The sequence below is a fragment of the Drosophila eugracilis genome, unplaced genomic scaffold (assembly GCF_018153835.1).
Source record: "Drosophila eugracilis isolate 14026-0451.02 unplaced genomic scaffold, ASM1815383v1 contig_401, whole genome shotgun sequence".
NCBI classification, from domain to species: Eukaryota; Metazoa; Arthropoda; class Insecta; order Diptera; family Drosophilidae; genus Drosophila; species Drosophila eugracilis.
Window position 1 is genome coordinate 905,369 of NW_024573263.1, and position 20,206 is coordinate 925,574.

Sequence of the window (20,206 nt, forward strand, 5' to 3'; positions counted from 1 at the left end):
TTATTTCGTTTTTTTTTTAGAACTTTGTTGTGTATTTTTTATTGCTGCTACTCCTGAGTTTGCTGTTTTCTTGGTGCTTTGAGCTTATACTTACTCGATTTATCGCTTCTTGACTCTTTTCGACAACTTTTATACGCATGTTAGGCAGTGCACAAATTTAGTTTAGAAACTAAGCCATTTTGCATAAAATTGATTTTTCAAAACTTTCGCAAACATTGTACCTAGTAAAATTTGACTTTTTAACTGATTTTTAGCTCAATTTCAATCATCTTAAGTAAATTTTTTTGAATTTAAGTTTTAAAACAAAATTTTAGTGAGAATAATTTAAAGATAAAACTGACCTAAACTTTGTATAATTTCTTTAAAATGTTAAATTTTGTAATAATTTTAATTTTTTTTTTAATATTTATTAATATTATCTTTTATGCTTTGCTATTGCTATGTTTTTCTATATTCAGAATTAGAGTTTTAATTACTTTTATATTATTTCCAATCTTTATAAACTTATTTAAATAGTTTATTTTATTAAAAACCTCCTATTTGATCGATTTTTTTTTCTAATTTTCCAATATAATTTGCTTTTTAGTGAAAACATTTAACTCTGTGCTTGATTTTGTGTTTTTTTTTTCTAATTTTTGCTGAATTTTGAGTGTTTGTTAAGTTTTGCTTGTGTGTGATTTAGTGAGTTAGTGTTGGTGTGCATTTTTTGTTTAAATTATAGCTTCAAATCTTATATTATATTTATTGCGTGCAGGTTGATTATTTTTTGGCCAATATTTAATATTCTATTTCTAGGCTAAGCAAAGTTTTTGGGCTTGATTATTATATGAAATGCATGGCCTGGAAGCTACAATATTGGTTTATTGTTTATTTATCATTATTGTATAATCGAAATGTGTACAAACCTGGACTTACTCAATCGTATAACTGTTGTTGTTGTTGTTCTTGTGCTAGTTGTTGTTGTTGTACTTGTTCTTGTTGCTATTGCGTTGCTGTTTTGTTGTTTCTTTTTCTCATTTTTTTTTTTGTAGTTTTAGTAGTATTTTTTGTTGTGATTTGGAGTGAGTTTTTTAATGTGAGTTTAGCATGCTGTAAATCTCAACTTCGCGTGTGTTCTTGTTTGCTGTTATCGTTGCTGTAGTTACTGTGTATACTTAGGTGTATATCGTACTGGGGTATGCACATTATTTTATTTAGTTTCGTATTTTTCGAACAACAAATTTTCGTTTATCTTTTTTAACGCGAATCATTTGATGAACCCTCTTAATTATCGATTGGCAAACAAACAACGTGAACAAAAAACATAGTGAAATGCAATGCAAAAGGTAAACACAAAAGGTGAACAGAAAACAAGTCAACAGGCTACTTGCGGATTAGTTGTGACTAGTGGGATTTCCTAGAAAAATATGCAAAAACAAACAAATAACAATATCAAATTAAAACGAATGCAAATGCAATAAAATTATACAATAATAAAATAAGTGTAACGTAAATGTTAGTTTTATAATAAATATTTATGGTATTTTATCAAATTTGAGTTTTCTGAAAGCTCTTTCTTGGGCCTTAAAACGTTCTCAATATTTTTTCAATACCCCTTTCATACGGTAATAATTAACTTAGAAAACCCCGTTAAATAATTAAATTTTTATGTTAACTTAAAATGTCCCATTAAAACCCACTAAAACCTTTTCAATTCAATTTTAAAACTCCTAAAACCGCTCTTATTCGGCCAACACTGCGTATGCGCAATATATGAAAAATGCAATCTTGCGGAAGTTCACAGAACTCTCATCCATTTGGTTACTTAATTTATGATTAATTATACATAATCTGGTCGGGTAGATGCAGATGCAAATGCATGAGAGGGCAATGCGGGCCACAGTTTTTCGAAATGTATGATTGACTGTTGAAAGTGTCTGAATTTGTGTGGGTGGAGATGTGGAAGATGTGTTTTTTGTGAGAAGAAGGGGTTATGAACTTTTGGACGACGACGGTGAGCACGCAATGAGGTGGTGGGGGGCATGATCTTAGAGTTCTTATACGAACGAGGGGCTTAACGCTTTAGATTAGATGGTATGCAATATGATATGTTTTATCATTAATCATCTAGAAATCAGAAAGAGTCGAAAGAAGATACATATATAGAGATTAGAAGAGCATAGAGTTGACAGTTTGAAAATGGAGGGATCTGCTGACTGGTTAGATTACACTGAATAAACTCTTAGGTTTATATATATACATATAGATAAATAATATAAGGATCTATATGTTTGATTTTGAGATAGCATATTAGTAAGAACATAAACATGAAACATAAACTCAACTTGCAAGGCATTGCTTATACGTTTGGATTGGAATTGGTATTCTTTTTAGGATATCGATTGGAACTTAACACAAAGATTAACTGCTGGTAAGAGACCTAACTAAGTCCGAGGTTGAATGTACTTACCGGCCACAATCTTGCTGACCTGCATCACCTGCTGGGCCAGGATTTGGTTGAGTTGCAGTAGGTGCTCGCGCTGCTTCTTTTCGGCGTTGATTTTGCTCGGCGGCAGACTCTCATTTTCCTATTATTATAAATAACAGATTAGTTTATCTACCTTATCTATATTACTAAATCCCTAACTTACATTGCTGCTAATGGGCGCCTCGGCCAGCATTTTCTTGATGGACTCCACCTTTTCCTGACGACGCTTCTTCTCCTCAGGCGACAGTTCGGGCGTCTGATAAATTCATTTTCCATTATAAATTTTAAATAAATATTTGACTTTGATTTTACTTACAGTTTCTGGTATGTAACGCTCCGGTATGACTATTTTGTTCGGTGCCAGGAGCAAGTTATCAATGGTATTCTCGGAAATCTTTTCACCCTGTCCCAAAGCAGAACGAACCACATCAGGTGCATTCATTCGAGGCCTTAGGGCCACCTCCATGTCCAGATCATCGCGAGCTCGCCAGTTGGTGTTCTATAAATATTTTATAAGAAATTATTTTATATTACAATCTAAATCTTCTTATTTCTCCACCGACTTACATTTCGATTCATATCGTTCTCAGCCTGCACCTTCTCCATGGCCTTCTGGTTGACATTGTTTGGCGCAGTGTAGTGGCGCCTCTTTTCCCTTGGTACAGCCCGGCGATGTTTGTGATGGGGAGGCACTTTCTCCACCACCTTCTCGGTATCCTCGGATGCAGAACCAGCGGACATTTCGTTGATGATCTGACGGGCAGCCACGCTCTGGAACACTGGCTCCGGACTGATGTCCGTGAGACTCTTGTTCAGACTCTGCAGGGAATCGGTCTTGGTACGAAGAGCCACACGGGCACTGTCTCTCGAGGGATTCACCTGCTGTTGCAGTTGCTTAGCGAAATAGGCATTGGCCAGGGGATTAAGATGCTCCCGCTGCTCCCTTTGTGGATGTTGATGGTGTCCATTGCTTTGTGGTGCCGGTGGCGGCGGTGGTTGATGCTCGTAGTTGCTATTCCGATCGTAATCATAGCCACCATTATGGTGATGACCATTCTGCTTGGCGGCACCATTCAGATGACGACTGTGTCTCTGCTTCGGGGGCTCACTGTAGTTTCGTGGCAGGGATTTGGAGCGACTTTGGTGGCCATTGCTCATCGGTTCCTCCTGGGCGTACATTTGCTGTTGTTCCCTCTGCTGTTGGGCATATTGTTCCTCCTCCAAAACCTGATCCAGATTTTGGATAGAGCTGCTCAAACCCCTCTCACTGCGATCGCGATTCCTTCGCTCTGATTCCCTCTTCACAATCCTCACTGTCTTGATTTCCTGCTTCTCCAGGCCAATGGCAAATGGATTGCTGTCCAGGTAACCATCACTGTCGCCTCCAATCATCTCTAGGGCATCGCTACTTCCACCACCATTGTACCTGTTGTAGTCACTCAACTTGCTCGAGCTATTAGTGTCTACATACAGAGGAGTGGATAGGTTTAAAGTCGAATCATTAAGCTGCTGACGACTTCCACATCGTAACATATTGGCATCCAGATCGGTTTCTGTCCAGCTGGTGGAGTTGCTCCGCTTCTTGAGACTGCCATTGGTGGATCCACCGCCATTTATCTCCTTGTTGCCAATCTCCTGGTACAACCTGGTCGAGTTTTCCGTCAACTGGCGAACCGCTGAGCTGAGTTCATGGCGTTGTCTTTGCATATCGCCAACCAAAGACTGCACGCGCTCCAATTCCGAGGCCAAAACAGCGGCAGTTTGGTCACCATTAATGTGCGAGCCATCGCCGCCCATTCCATTGCTGGCTGCTCCTCGGGTAGCCTGCACCTTCTGACGGAGTAAGAGAAGCTCCTGCTCCAAACGAGCATTTCCCGCCACTGTCTGCTCCAATTTCTGCAAGGTAGGATTACGGTTTAATTGGTTGGTTCTTCGGTTTCGGAAATGGCACATGCAGCAGAGGCCACAAACATGAGAAGTCTTTTGCATTAATCCTATCATTTGAGCTCTGGTAAACACTAATTAAGTTTTCTGTTTTCAGAAAAGTTTGTAGTTGTTAATTAAAAGTCTAAAATGGTTCTATCCACTACAGCTCATAACTACCTTGATTATATTTTTTTTCTAATTTCCTGTTTTTATTTTTATTGCTTGTTTAAATTGGTTTATAAATTTTCCTAAACAAACTGAAAGTTTTTTGTCTGTTTTAAAAGGAAAAGCAATTCAAATATTATGAATTTCTATTTACTTTATTTGAACATAAAAAATGGGGAAAAAAGCTCACTGATTGGAAGTTTTCTAATTTAAAATGTATTTGATATTCCTACCTTGTTGTAAATAAACAGAAACAGGAATCATAATTGAGTTTGATAGTCTGTTAGTAATCAAATTGATTGACTAACAAAATATTTCCCATTTCAACCTTGAAGTTTAACCCCCTTTTAACCCACCCTACTCTTTATTAACTACATTGCTCAATCCATAGAATCCAGGTCATATTTTAATCCTTGTAAAATTAGTTTTTTGTTAGTTACACAAGCGACATGCGAAGCTCAAGCAGACAAATAACACGCAGCTGGACACGAAATGCAAAAAACTTCTACTAGGCACCTTGGATACCTTTGAGTTCTCGGCCAGCAGCTGATGGACACGCGACAATTCGCGCTCCAGGATGTGCTGCTGTTTCTTGGCCGCCTCCAGGGCCATGGGCGTGGCATTGCTGTCGTGGATGCGAGCCCTCAATCCTCCCAAGGCACGTTCGAGGTCCTCCTTGTCCCGCTGCAGACTCTGCAGGGTACCGGATTCCTCTTGAAGTAGTTGATCGAGTTGATAGAGCTCACGCACCTTGGCCTTAAGAAGAAAAAAATACCAGTTATTGTCTTTTTTCATTAAATTTATGTAATCTGGGTTGCTTAATTCCGGTTTTAAATTGTTATTAAAACTGTTAATTAATGAAGTTAATGTACAAGTTTAAAGTTAACTACACCTACCTGTAACTCAGCCTGATTGGGACTGAGACGCTCCCACTGCTGCTGCTCCTCCTGCAACATTTGACGCTCCTGCATTCGCTGATTGAACTCCAAGCGATCCAGGGTGGCTGGTTGGACTCTACCATTTGCATCGTTTCGATAGAGGGAACCCAGTTTGACCATGTTGTCCACCAAATTGACCAGCGGCTTGCTCTTCTCATAATGCCGCTCCAAGTCCAAAAGATGCTGCTTCAAGTAGTCCAATCTCTGGATGCTTTCGGCTCTAGTCAAGCCCTCGGCACTTCTCAGGCGATTCTGTGAAGTAATCCAAATAGAGATTGTTAGTTTTATTTGCAAAATATAATATTTTTAAAATTTTAAAGTTAGATAGATATTCTAGAGAATTAGTCACAGAACCAGCACCAGTAGTAAGCCAACACCTCCCAACGATAGACATATAGAAATCAGTAGCTTATCCACCTGCACATCGTGAATATCGCTGCAGCACTGCTCAATGGCCCTGGCAGTCTGGCTGCTCTGTCTCCTCAACTGGATCAGCAGAAGGACCAGCTCCTCGTGGGTGCGACTCAGTAAATCCCCGGCAGACACATCCAAGTTCTGTGGGTTGTGTAAATATATTTTAGGTTTCATTCTTTCCGACCCTCAAACAACATGTACCCAAGACAAATATTTAGACGCCTTTAAATTTTTGTTGAATGTGGAAAAAATTATATGATTTTTTGGTTCTGAAGATAAAATTTAAATTTATATAAAATAATATTCTATAATTCAACGAATGTGGATAGCAAATAGGCTTTCCTATATATTTTCCAAAGCTTAAGTTGAATTTAATAGACTGTAATTTTGTTATATATTTCCAAAATTTTAGAAATAACTAAATTTTATTTAAATTTCACTTTACCTAACAGCCACCCCCAGCTTAAATTCAATAAAAATTGCATTAATTATGGAGATTTCATGTAGCGTCGTATTTTAAAAAATAAAATAACTGACTTTAATTTATCAAAATTGTGATTTTTAAGGAACAAAATTTTTAAATAAAAGCACATAAAGGGAAACATTCATTTCAACTTTTAATCTCAAATCAATTTTTAATTAAAAAGTGAAAAGTTCAAGAGTAAAGTTGAGTTTTTAAACCTTAAAAAAATTCTTTTTATATGTTATATAAAATAAATACACCTTAAAACCGTTTAAGTTGAACTCACCCTGATCTGGCTGCTTGTCTCACGCTCCAGCATATCGATTTCCGCCCTGCTTCCGGTGCGCCGCATCCGGAACTGCTGATGATTTTGGGGCGTGGATGTGGCCAATCCGGATCCGTTTCCGGCATAAAGACCACGATCCGTAAGGACAGTATTCTTGGCATACTTGGTCTCCGCCGCTCCACCATAGTAAGGGGCAAATGCTGACTCCTGATGTACATCCGAGGGATCCGGTTTCACCGTCAGATTTCCAACGGGTAGATTGTTAACATTTCGCACCGATATCGAGGCTATAAGTTGGGTCATAGATATTTGATTAGGCAAAGATTTTTTCAATGATTGTCAAATGGAGGCGGGCTTAAAGTAGTTTCAATGCGTGCGCGAAATATTTAGGAAAAGCAATAATCATTAATCGGTTAGCGAATATGCCCAGCAGTTGTACGAGATAAATAAATTTGGCTCTCTGTTTTGCTTTGTTTTTCTTTTTTAAGGGTATGAAAATTGTCTAAGGGGTGTGTGGAAATCTTTATAATCTGTAACTGTAGCTGCTGGCTCTGCTACGGCTGTATTAGGTAACTGCCCAAAAAAGTATCTAACTATCTATGGATTTGTTCAACTTTACAGATGGATGGTTGGTGCTTGGGGTATGTGAGAATGTAAGTGAATGAGTGTGGCGTTTATGTATATACAAGCGCTTCAATAATGACTTAATGTGATAAGTGGGTTTTGATAAATAAATATAAGTTTGCTTACCAGTTGATTAATTAAACAAAACAACACAACACAACAATAATGACAACAACAACAACAACAACAACATTGACAGTCAACAAAAACAAATAAAGAGCACTATCTATAGCTGGGGAAAACTATCTAACATGATGGGCAAACACAGAGACATAAAATAACTCGAATTGTGCAAACCAAAAATGGCAAATGGCAAAATGGAGAGCTAAATTGAAACTACTAAATGTTTTTTTTTTGTTTTTTTTTGGTTTTTGGATGCGGAAATACGGGGTCAGTTTCCTGCGGGCATAGCCTCCTCTTCAGTGGTTGTTGTTCGTTCTCGACTTTTTGCCCATCGTCATGGGATTGCCATTGGCATCGTCCATGGAAGTATTGTTCAGCTGTTGAACGATGGAGCGCACACTGCTCGTGAGGGGCAGGTGGACAGATCCTGCTACTGTGGTCTCCACACCGCTGTGGTGGCTCTTCATTAGGCCACTGGACATGGCATCCCACTGGCGAATGGTCTCGCGATCCAGCTCGTTGGATTTGTGAGACAAATTCGAGGCTGTCTCCTCGCGCAGCACCTCATAGACATCGGAATCCGTTTGGTCCTGACCAAGAGCCGAGGAGGTGGCATTGTCCATCAACTGTACATAGACATCATGCTCGTTGGATGGTTGATGTTGACGAGGCTTCAGGCTATCATTCACATAGGTCACCTCGCGACTTAACTTGGTCTTTGGTGTACTTGTCACCGGAGGCGCTGCCGCAATCCTGTCCAGATCATCTAGGGATCTAGCATGTCGCTGGGATACCCGACGCAAACTCTCCCGCCACAGGGCATCCTCCTCCCAGAGCAGCTCGCCACCTAGAACTGAGAGGTTGGGATGGACATTATTCGATGGGTTCTTGTCGTCAGCCTCCTCCGTATCATCACCAGCACCATCGTTAGGATTGCCATCATCCGACGGGTTGCTACCACCAATCGTCTTACGAGCGAGATTTGTGTTTTTAGTAGTTGTGAGATATGAATGGACCACCGGGTTTAGTGCACCACCACTACCACTGCTCTCCACCGGCAGTTCCACCGATTTGTTCAGCTTGAGGTTCTTGTTGCTCAGCTTCTCGTTGTTATCCTTCTGACCAGAGTAGATGTTCTTACTGTCTATGGCCTGATCCTTGTCCACCAGGGCATCCACATTGAACTGATGTCGATCGATGGGATTGTGTATATGGGCTATATTCAAGCCATGGGCATGGATATCCCGCTGATTGTTTAGTGGCGGAGGAGCTGGTAACTCGGAGTAATAATACGGAGCTGACTGGGTCGATATATTGCTGTTATTCCGACTATGAATGATCCGTAGAGCTGCTGCCCCACCTTCACCCAACTGCTGAATGGAGTCTGTAGAGGAGAGAAAGTGTATGTTCCCGTAGAAATGCTGCTCTTCATCTTCAGCATTCCTGAATGTTTTCGGTGGCTTGATGAGATTGGTCAGGATATCAGCTCCTGCGGCTGCATTGGCATCATTCAGAAGGTGACTGGTGGGTGTGGCCTGTCCAGTGGACAAATGCAAATGACTTAGATAGGTATCGAGTTCATGACTACTTAAGGTTTCCTCAAACTGTTCGCTAAGCGACTCAATCTCACTGATGGATTCCTGGGATAGGGGTCTCCTCGAGCGCTGACGATCCAATTCCGAGTCCGATCTCTGCCGGAACTCCACGGACTCATTTTCGCTGCTCAGGGGAAGGGAATTATTGCTGGTGCAACGCTGCTGCTGACCTCTTCGGCGATATAGATCCAAATCGGAGGAGGTACGAGAGCTACTATTATCCGTCAGTTGACAACTATAATTCGAATCGGATAAGGTCCTTGCGTGATGTTGTTGTGGTGGCGTTGCAGTCACCATTAATCGCTGAGGATTGCCTCGCACCTTGGTAAAGTGGTCAGGTAGGGAAAGGCGACTACTCTTTAGGGTAGGACTAGGAACAGCTTTGGGTAAATTCAGGGACGTATTGCTGGCATGCATCTTGGGCAGTTGTTCATACGAGAGATTTACCTTACCATTGCTATCCTTTCGCTTCACCGTATCATAATGCTCGGATGAGAAGATCTCTTCCGTTTTGAGCTCCTCCATGGGTGGTGGTGAATCTGGTATGGGAGGTGGTGGCAGTATCTCACTATCCGAACTTTCGGCATAATTATTAAGGGGCGTTGAGGCTCCCAAATAGTATGAAGCTGGCCTAAAAGTATCCGACAAACTGAAACGTGATCTGGAGCGCAGTTTCTTCGCCTCCAGTTGCTGCCGACTACTCTCATCATCTGCATCAGAACTATCGCTTGCCAAAGCCAAGGCACTCTTAGCTGGCTTAAGGATGTCCGGCATGTCCTTGCCCTGTCGCTTTTTAGTCTTCTTCTTCAGGGTTTCAGAACCCGACTTTTTGCCCTTCTTAAGGGTGGAACGACCCGAGGAGCAGTGGGCTTCCTCATTGGATGGTGTTGGAGCAGCTTTAACTCCTGCCAGTTCCATGTAGACAGGCTCCGTTTTCGTGGTTAGTTTAAAGGCACTTGAACTAGTGCTGGCCAGGCACATTATCTCATAGTTGCTCTTGCAATCCTCGTCCTGAATACCCTTGGTCATCTCCACATAGTGATTCTCCTCCTCTTCGGCGTATGATTCATTCGTGGAAACTAGGGTCAGGACACCTGGTTGACCCAGTTCCACTTTCTTGGGCGTCATGGGTAGATAGTGACTCTCGTCGAACTGCTGGTCGGTGGGTGTGATGGGCTCGTTGACATATATCTGCTGCATTTCCCTTTCCTCTGCCAGTTCCTGGGACTCTGCTGATTCGATGACAACTTCATCCTCATCATCCTGAGCTAGGGCTTCGTCTATATCATCATCAGTGTACTCCTCGCATGCCGTGCTCTCATCTTCTTCTTCGTCTTCCTCCTCCAGCTCATGTTCCAGCTGTTCATGTGATTCCTCCTTTTCAACCAGCTCTTTTTCCTCATATGAAACACCCAATACCTCCTCCCCTGGAATGGGTTTACTCTCTGCAGTGGGTGTCAGGTCCTCCTCCATTTCCAGTTGATGCTGGTGTTGCTGCTGCTGGTGTTCTTGCTGCTCTTTGAACAACTTGAGTTGCATCAGCATGGGCGTCTCATCGGGATCGGTAATCGCTGCATTGCTATCCTGGGTTTTGCTTTCGGGGATTGGCTTGCCAAACTCCATGTTCTCATAGTTGCTAACCAGCTTATTGTTGTACACAGGCACATAATTGGCATTCTGCGGCGACTTGGGGGCCGTTTTCTTTGGCAGAATGGGTACGGGCTCCACCTCAACATCCTGCTGAGCGTTGCTGCTGCTGCTGCTGCTGCCCCACCTCCCCTCCTCCTCCTCCACCTCCAGCTCCTCCTTTTCAATCGCCTTGGGCAATTGCAATCTGAGTTTCGGCCGCTCTTCCAGCTCTTTCGGTTGCACCTGAATAATGCGAGTCTTGCTGGCCTCGTGCACTTTCAAAATGGGCTTTAGTTGGAATTTTGCATTGCCGGCTTTGGGCGTTGATAAAGATGATGATGATGATGATGATATGGGACTCCCTAGATCTTTGCCACTGCTAAGATTTGTTATTGCTAACGCTGTTGTTGTTGCTACTATTGCCTGTGATGTCGTTGTTGTTGCTTTTGACGATGACCTTCCTGCCGTCGCACTATACAAGTTATCATCCACAGTAACAGCTGCGATTCGTGCGTTTTGTTAATGTTTTTGTATCGGTATATCAGTTAACGTTCATTGTTTTACATTTACAGCATTTACAAATTGAGGTATTGTTTTTGTTTTTTTTCATTTGTTTTTTGAGAGTTACCAAAATTCAACGTATACACAACGAATTATTTATATAGATGTATGGAAAAAGAAGAAATATAAAACACATTTGTATATCTTGCTGGTTGGGTATGTAATTAAAATCAATCAAATGGGTGGTCGATTGCGCTATGAGCCCAGATTGAGTTTGAGTTTTATTTGGTTTTTTGGTTTATTTAATGTTTTTTTTTTTTTTTTTTTTTGGGTTTTAGTGCGAAGTTTACAGCGGCAGTTTAGTAGTGGAAAAACCAAGCACCCGGTTGTCATGATGGAAAAACGATATTTATATATATGTATATGTACGTAGATGAATGAAACAAATCCGAAACGAAACTACGCCAAAAATGTTTACTAAACCCATGAAAGATAGAGATTTCCAAAAATATAGAGAGAGATTTATGGACTACAGAAATATTGGTTTATCTTACTTTTTATTTTTGGTTTACCCTTCTTATTCCATTGAATAAAAGGCAAATAAAGAAAAAAAATTGTGTGTACTTGTTTTGGTTTTTAGTTTTTGGCCAACGAATTTGAAACCTGGCCGGACTTTGGTGTTTTATGTGTTGCCTACTTTTTGGCAGCAATTCTAAATTTATTACTCGATACTTTTCAATTTGCTTCTGCTTGTGTGTGGGTATGTATGTATGTATTGTCTGTGCGCACGGCAGGAAGGTTTCGATATACTCGACATTAATTGCTTTCTGTTTTGTACATTTAAATTAACCATATTTGTTAAAACATAAAACAAGTATGCAAAAACACACACAAATATCAACTAGAAGAAGCTTTTGTTTAGTCTGGCATCTGAATATGATAAATTAGCATTGAAACGGTTAAGGCTTATAAATAGTTAATGGTCGTAGTTATGAAAAGTGACCTGTCACGGCCAGATGAGGTCCTTTATTTATAGATTTCTAAGAACCTCAAGCGGAAGGGCACAAAGCAGCTTTGCAGATTGCAATTGCAAGTGAGTAACTTTGGTCTGAGTACAAAGTAAAAGCAAAAAACAGGCAGCTCAAGGCCTGCCGCAGAGCATGCAACTAACTGAAAGCAAAGCCAAGAGCAACTAAGGGTAAAAAAAAAAAAGAAATCAAAATAAAAGTAAAAGTAAGGAACGGGGCAGCATGGTTAGCAACAGCTACAGCTACAGATACAGATGTAGATAAATATAAAGATACAGCTACGGATACGATACGTTACGATACTGATGCAGATAGAGAGATACTCACTACGTTTATGCGCGCGCATTGAATGCAAAAAAATATTTATGTTTGCTGAACAAATGTAATTAATGCCAGCCACTTCATCAAGATATTAAAATATAATATTTGCGGTTTAAATGCAATTTTGAATATCTTTTTGAGATATTCATCATTAAATTTATTATAAGATTTTAGTAAATTGCTTTTTTTAATAGGTCTTTTAAAGCAAACATCTATAAACAGGTTTGCATTTCTTTAATTTACCGTCGCATAAACGTAGTTAAAGACACGAAGTAGAGACAGTTACAGATACAGATATAGACGTATTACATAGGGACAGAGTTGAAGCCAAGCAGAATGGGGAATACGTATAGGAAGTCATCGCTGACTTTGACTTACCCTCATCATCCGAGGAATAGTTGTTGTACACCACTCCGCCGGGTCCAACGTTGGCTTGGCTCTCGGATCGGGATCGTTGAATTCCCGAGTTAGATGGTAGATTGCCAGCACCCTGACCATTGCCATTTCCATTGCCCACCAGCCCTGTTTTACCCGCCTGGGGTGCATAGCGTGCTCCACTGGCCACAGCTGTAGATGCCAGCAGGATGTTCGGATTGCTGCCCAGCTTGGACATGGCAGACATGTTGCTGCCGCCCTGTTGGATGCCCTTGCGGGTCAAAGGTGACTGCAACATGCGTTGTTTCCATTCGAGCAGTCGCTTCATTGACTCCTCACGCTTCCTTTCACCATCCTGGTTGTGTTGCGGAGAGTTGGACGCACCAGCTCCACCTGTGGGTGAGGTTGTCGTCGAATTGCCAGCCGAATAGTCATCATCCATGCCACCCGATCTCTTGGGTAGACGGGCACTGGCTGAGCGCAGGAACTGCTCGTTCTTGCTAATGATCTCCTGGGTGGACATCGAGGGAGGGAAAATCGAACCGGGATGGACATTCAAGGGTGGAAGATTCTCCTGCTCCGGTGACTGCAGCTGCGAGGCCACCGAGCGTCCCTGACTGGCAGATCGACTCATTCGCGGCATGCTGCTGGCAGCTCCACCCTGTGCCTGTGCCTCGGCCAGAAGTTCCTGACGCTTGTAGGCCCTCTCATAGGGATTTTCATAGCCAATGGTGTTCACACCAGAGTTGAAATCTCCCGCAGCGGTGCGATAACTTCCTGGCTGCTGAGGTTGAGCTGCTCCAGCTCCACCACTCTGGAGATACAAAGCACTCTTCCGCATTTTATCCGCATAACTGGCCTCTGAGTAGTAGAAGCTATCCGGTGTTCGATTGATATCCAAACTGGATTTGGGCCGCGGAGCACGCCCGCTCTCCTGCTGACTTTGGGCCACCGCTGCGGCGGCAGCAGCTGCAGCTGCCTCGGCACGCGCCTCGTACTCCAAGAAATCCGCGGAATGAGGACGCACAATGGCCGCCGCCGAACGGGCACGCAAGTCCATTGTATTGATTAGTTGATCAGCGGGACTGGCCTAAAAAACGAGTGCAAAAAAGAGGGTTGAGGGAGAAGTTAGAAAGGGTTATGTAATGGCAGTGGTTGTAATTGGGCTTTTGCATTTTTAACAACGACTGCACTCAAAAAAAACCTGGATCTAGTTTACTTTTGGTACAGAATTGTAATTATCAAGGTTTATATTCGACCATTAAGCTATGAAATATTAATAAATTTATCAAAGATGCAATCTTTTTGACCAACTATTTAAGTAGCTCTGAACATTTCTTGCAACTTATCTTCAAAATAAATTTTTAAAGTTTCTAGGGAAAGTGTTTTCTTAAGTGCGGAAGATTGGCGTGGCTCGTAACTTCTTCGACACTTGGCAGGCGGCACAGCTGGTCTTTTGCCCAAGAACCCCTGGCCATAAATCATGCACGCGACTCATTTCCCGGCTAACTGGCTGGGCCTGACCTGACCCACTAAACAGCTGCCCCACCCATCACCCACCACTGTACCAGTGCCCAAAAAGGGCGGCAAGCGCACAAAGTTGCATTGCAAGGAAATTGCTGCACTGGCGGGGCAAGAGCTAGGAGAAGAGGGAGGGAATGGAGGAACCTCTTCCTTCACCGAAACGTCTGCAATTCAGCAACCCACTGACACACTAAAGTCCAATTAAATTGTGAGCTGCGGACTCGAGACAGCTGCTTGAAACCGAAAGTTTTCCGAGAAAAGACTCTGGAGGAGGTGTTCACCATTCCCGTCCATCAATGTGGGCACATTCAGCACCAGAAGCAGCATCAGCTTTTGTGAGTGCGGCTTTATGGAGTTGTCGGAGCATGAGGAAGGAGTTATCTCAGCAGGAGCAGCAGGCCAACGGACCACCACAAGGCACACCGGCAAGGGCAAATAAAAGTGAAAAGCTGATACGTGCGGAGGTGCTAGTCTCAGCCAGCAAAACTTTTCCAACTAGGTCAGGGAGAAGAGGTGCGGAAATAAAACCCCATCATCTCTCTCTCTCCCCTTTCCTTTCGTTAGATTCCCTTTCCTATCTGGGTTTTTTTGTAAAACACTTGCAGTTCCACGATTTGCAGCAATCAGACAACATCAAGTGGCATCGCAGATGATTTGGTGGGCTGACCTTTGCCAGTGCCACGCCCCCAAGCTTCCAGTTCCCAAGCATCGAGAAGTACCCATAAAGCCGAGAATGCAATGCCAAGTGGCAGGTCATCAGCAATCGCAATCGAAATCGCTGCTCGTTGCTGCCCCAGGGCAGTGGTTTGCCATTTTGACTGCCTTTGAGAAATTTCCTCACTGTTTGTGCTATTAAATCTTCAGGAATGATGTTTTTCACTAGTTATTTGTTCTGATAAAAGTAGGTTTGTTAAGATGTTATGTTAAAGTTCTGGCCTTGGGCTACTATGAGTTTATAACTTTCATTGCCAAAAGGAAAACTGTTTTTTTTCAATATTGAGGAAGTTCTTAAAGAACTAAAGCCTTCATGTTCTTCTAAGATTGCTGATTTTGTAAAAAGTAAAAAGTTTTTCTAACTTACCTCCAAATGGTTGGGCGTGTACCGCTGCGGCATCGCGGGCGTATGCTTGCTGCCATCGTAGCTGGGCGGACTGAGAGGTCGGCGATAGCTGGCCGCCTCCTGAAGTAGTGCCTCTTGGGCGGACATGGGAATTCCGCCACCAACACCTGCCAATTGCGACATGTTGTAGATATCCTCGTAATCCGCTGCTGCTGCTGCGGCTGCAAAGAGTCGCTGCTGCTTGGAACGCCCATAGGCATCGGGAGTCCTTCGCTCCGCTTGCAACAATTGCTGCTGGGTGGGATATGTGCCATTTGGACCTTGCCGCTGCTGCATTAGCTTGGCCATATACATTTCCCGCTCACCATAGATCTCTTCGGCAGCCCGTTGTTGCTGCAATCGGGCTATCTGCTCCTCCATATCCAATTGTTGCTGCTGGAACTGTGCCTCCAGATGATCCAATGAGTATTGCTGCTGGGCCTGTTGCAACTGCAAGGCTGTGGATACATGACCCGTTCGAGTATCATAAATGGCGTGATGTTGCTGTGGTTGCTGCTGCTGCTGTTGTTGCTGTTGCTGCTGAGATCGTTGGTGTTGCTGATGCTGCTGGTAGATTTGCTGCGTGGGTGACATGAGGCGGCGACTAGGATGTTGCTGCTGTTGCTGCTGTTCGTTGTGCTCTGGTGATGGTGAGGAGTAGCCCCCATCATTAATGCGTCTCGGTTTGGGTGGTGCATTTGCATAGAGGGGCTGTCCACTGCCTCCCCCACTACTGCCCGTATTTTCCGACGATGCTGTTGGCTGCCCCTTGCCGGGGTGCGATTGCAATGTGTGAATCCCTGAATCAGAGTTCTCGCCACTGTGATTTAGCGAGGAATTCACACTTGGCTCCGATTCCCCACTGCTGGGTGCCTGCATCAAACTGGCCGCTGCCAATGCTCTCACCCACTGCATCATGGCCTCGGAGTTATCTGCTGCCAGCCAATATGTTCGCATATTCTGATGTTCGCACTTGAAGGCAAATTTGCGATAGATCTTGTCCTCGGGCAAACAGGCGGATACGCGATATGATGGTAGGAGTACTGATCCCAGAAGTTTCTCCTCCTCGGGTCCCTTGTAATAGTACAGACAGTACTCGGCCAGAACGAACCAACGTTTGCGCCAAACTTTCAGACCATCTGAACCCTGTTTGTGGAGCCATCCCGATAAGGTAACCGGTGTGGAGGGTGGTCTCTTGGTAATAGGTGACTTCAGGGCTTGTATAGACCCGGCACTCTTCTTGCGATCCAAAGGTGCATGGGTTGGACTCTTGGCAGAGTTCGAGGAGGACTCTTCCGAACTGGGTGTAGCCTTCGGCTTGACCGCCGATATTTGGGTCTGACAGGCTTGATTTACCACATGACCAGGATGATTTTGTTGGATGTACACGGTACCATGTTCACTGCCCGGAGTTTGCAGGTCATTTTTGTGGCGATGTTGCTGCTGCTGCTGCTGTTGGTGCAATTGCTGTTGCTGCTGCTGCTGTTGCTGTTGTTGCTGCTGCAGCTGTTGTTGCAGCTGTTGCTGCTGGGCGTACAATTGCTCCTGGTAGTGTTTGGGCATTGGAGGTTGCTGCTGCTGTTGCTGTTGCAGCTTCAGAGGACCCTGAGCAGGTTGATATTGATTTTGCAAATTAAGCGAAGAGGGAGGTGCCCTCTGCTGTTGTTGTGCTGCTGCTGCTGCTGTTGTTGTTGCTGGTTAAGAGCAGTTATATTGGACACCATGCTGGAGGACTGACTCATATGGTAGTGATTTGTGGGCGGGTTCATGGCCTGTCGCATGGCAAATGTCCGCTGCTGCTGCTGGGCGGCCTCACTTTGGGTGGCCAACTGGGCCTGCATTTTGGCCGCCTGCAATTGCTGATACTGCGTCTGCAGAGCCGAAATGGGATGATGTCCTGCCATGGCATTGTTGGCCTGCAATCTTCCCGCTGCCGCCAGGTAGGTTCGCTCCGTGGGCGATTGATATAGCTGCTCACCGGCCGCAGTGCCCCCACTGCTCGAATACGACTGATGGTATGGCGAACTATGGGAACTGCTAGACGTTCCGCCACCTCCGTGGTGACCACCGTGCTTCATCAGGTTGTGATGTTTGGACTGGGGCTGCATGTCAATCGGCGAAAGCGGACCCCCTCCGCTGGAACTGGTGGCCGTGGGCGATTGCTGGTACAACGCCTGACTATACGCCGCCGTTCGGTAGTCGACGAGATTCGTTTGGTAGGCCAGCGGCAGCTTCTTCTGCTGCTGGGCCAGGATCGCTGCCTCCTGCAACTGCTGCAGCTTCTTGGCGTCCATGGTGCCGGCGGTGAAGAGGGGCGGCGCCTCCAACCTGCAAGGAAAAAGCGGAAAACCAATCAGAGAAAATTCGCAGAGACAGGGGGAACTGTTATTCAATCAGCTGAGGTCAATGGTCTTAATTTGCTTGCGTGAGCATTAACCCTAGGAAAGCCATTGACTCAGAACTAGTAGAATAATTCACTTTTTAAAATGAGTCAAAAGCATTATCAAAACATCTTAGAATATGTAGATTAGTATATTAAATATTTAAATTTATTTTTAATATGTTTTTACTAATTAAGATTTTGGCAGACTTCTCGAATCCAAATATTTTCAAGTCCCTTTCAATATTCCCTGAAGCTTGCCTTTAGAACCGCTAACTATGTAATTTATGCCCCAGGCGTTAACAAGGGGTTAAGCTTTAGTCATGGGTCTTTGCGATATTGGCGAGCTGCGGAAGACACGGAGGCCGTGGAAAATGCAACTGGCTCAGCGCGTAATTGACCGTAATTGATTAACTGCCGTCGCCGCTCTGGCCACAAACAAACGGCTGACCTTGCCGGCCTCATTTTCTCGGCGGGGAAATCGGAAGAGGGGTTGGGAAAATGGATAATAGTTGAGTGGGGGATATTGGACTTAACCGCGAGATCTACGAGATTTACACTACTCACCAGTCCCAAAGCTGATAAATGCAGCCAAACATTTTTGCACTTTTCCTTCTCTTTTTGTTTATTTTGTCGTGTATTTTGTTAATTCGTTTAATAACTTAATTAGTTTTATTGCCTTAATTCATTTGCACTAATTCCTTTCTCGCGCCCGCCTTTTTGCTTTTATTGTAATGAGTTTTGATTTGATTATTCGATTGGCTGCAAAAACTCAATTAAAACTTTTCGATTGAAATGTGGCGGCCCCTTTTTTTTGGTGTTTTTATGTTCGCGTTGCTTTTGGCGTGTGAGTTTTGTGTGCCTCAGACTTTTTGGGGGGCACTGAAAAACTGGGAACTGCAACCGCCGTCTAGTCGGCAATTGAAACTGCGAATGTGTCTATTTTTATTGGAGGAGGACCGCAGATTTATTTGTCGACGCTCGGCTATGGCCAAGAGCAAAAAATTCAACAAAAGATCAAAAAAAAAACAAGAAAAACCGAAACCAAAATTCAAAGAGAACGGCGGAGGAGCAAACGGAAAGCTTAATTTTCATATTGATTTCATTTTTTTGTTAGGGGGAAGGTAAATACATTTTAATTTAATTTTGTTTTATGCCTGCTTGAAATTTGTTTATGTTTTGCATATTCAATGCGAATCAGAAACATCATAAATTTGTTTCTCCTGCTGGAATCCAACCAAAATGCTGTACACAAAAAATAAATCATCTCCAAGGAAACATTAATTCCCTTGTCGAATATTGAACACGAATTTGGTTTTAATGCGAGTGAACGAACGACGAATCCCTCTCCCCAGATATGACACACACGGCAAACATTTGTGAAGAGAAACAGAAAAAAAAAAATAAACACAATTCTGATAACTGCTCTATCGAATGAGAATTTTAATGCAATTTAACGTCGAAAACGATGAGATGCACGGCTAGATGCATCTGCAATGAGACCGTTTCGAACGCATTTAACCAAATGAATTATGGATTGCCTTTATGGAAGCCCCGGCACATGCTTCCAACGGAAGGGCAAAAATGTCGAGGCTTCTGTTCGATTTTATTCTATCCTGTCTGTCTGCCTGGGCATTACATTGAATCCCTCACAATGAAATGCGAAACAGATAGAAAAATAATATAATTAAATCACTGATAGTTAAGGAAATTAACTAATTCTTGATTGAGACAAAGACAAGCATTCTGATTAAGAGTGTTGAGGACGAAAGATTCCATAATAATGATTTTAATAACAAAGTTCTTTGGAACAGAAAAGTTCTTAAAAATAGCTAGAGAAAAAGATATCCAAACTACTTAGAAGAACCCTTAAAACCGCTCCTACTCCTGTCTGCAAATGATTCAACATTAAAGATATTCCTATAAATTTCTCTCAGTGCCTGAAACTTGACTCTTGCATTAAGAGCGAAATCCTGTTGAAAATGTGGCGCAATAAATAAGCAATTGATCCGGTGTTAACGGCCATTCCTGGCCAGACTACTTCTTTGGCAGTGTGTGTGTATCTGTGTCTTATGTGCGAGTTAGGACCAACCTCTAGCTCTATTTCACGCTACAATCAACTTTGGCCAAACAATTTTATAATTGCCTGCCAGCCGCCCAGCAATTTGTATGGCTTTCAATTACAGCCTGGAATTTCTTCTTTTTCTCAAAAAAAAAAAAAAAGCGCAATGGCTAAAATAAAAAAAGCATCGAAAGAAGACGAAGGACCAAAGGCGGACGCACAATAAAATATTGGCGGCGGAACAACAATACAAAATCAATACCGATTAAACGACAGGACTCGCTCG

General features: G+C 43.1%; 1 protein-coding gene across 1 annotated transcript; it reads right to left on the reverse strand.

Moving 5' to 3' along the window:
• Positions 1-379: 379 nt before the first annotated feature.
• Positions 380-18,637, reverse strand: LOC108116872. Its single transcript, XM_017228962.2, is given in 13 exon segments — positions 380-1,396; positions 2,450-2,567; positions 2,631-2,723; positions 2,784-2,966; positions 3,035-4,363; positions 5,084-5,314; positions 5,455-5,748; positions 6,660-6,946; positions 7,735-11,130; positions 12,859-13,945; positions 15,461-17,148; positions 17,151-17,806; positions 18,426-18,637. Coding segments are annotated over 13 exon segments (9,417 nt in total). The 5' UTR covers positions 18,458-18,637; the 3' UTR covers positions 380-1,373.
• Positions 18,638-20,206: the final 1,569 nt, after the last annotated feature.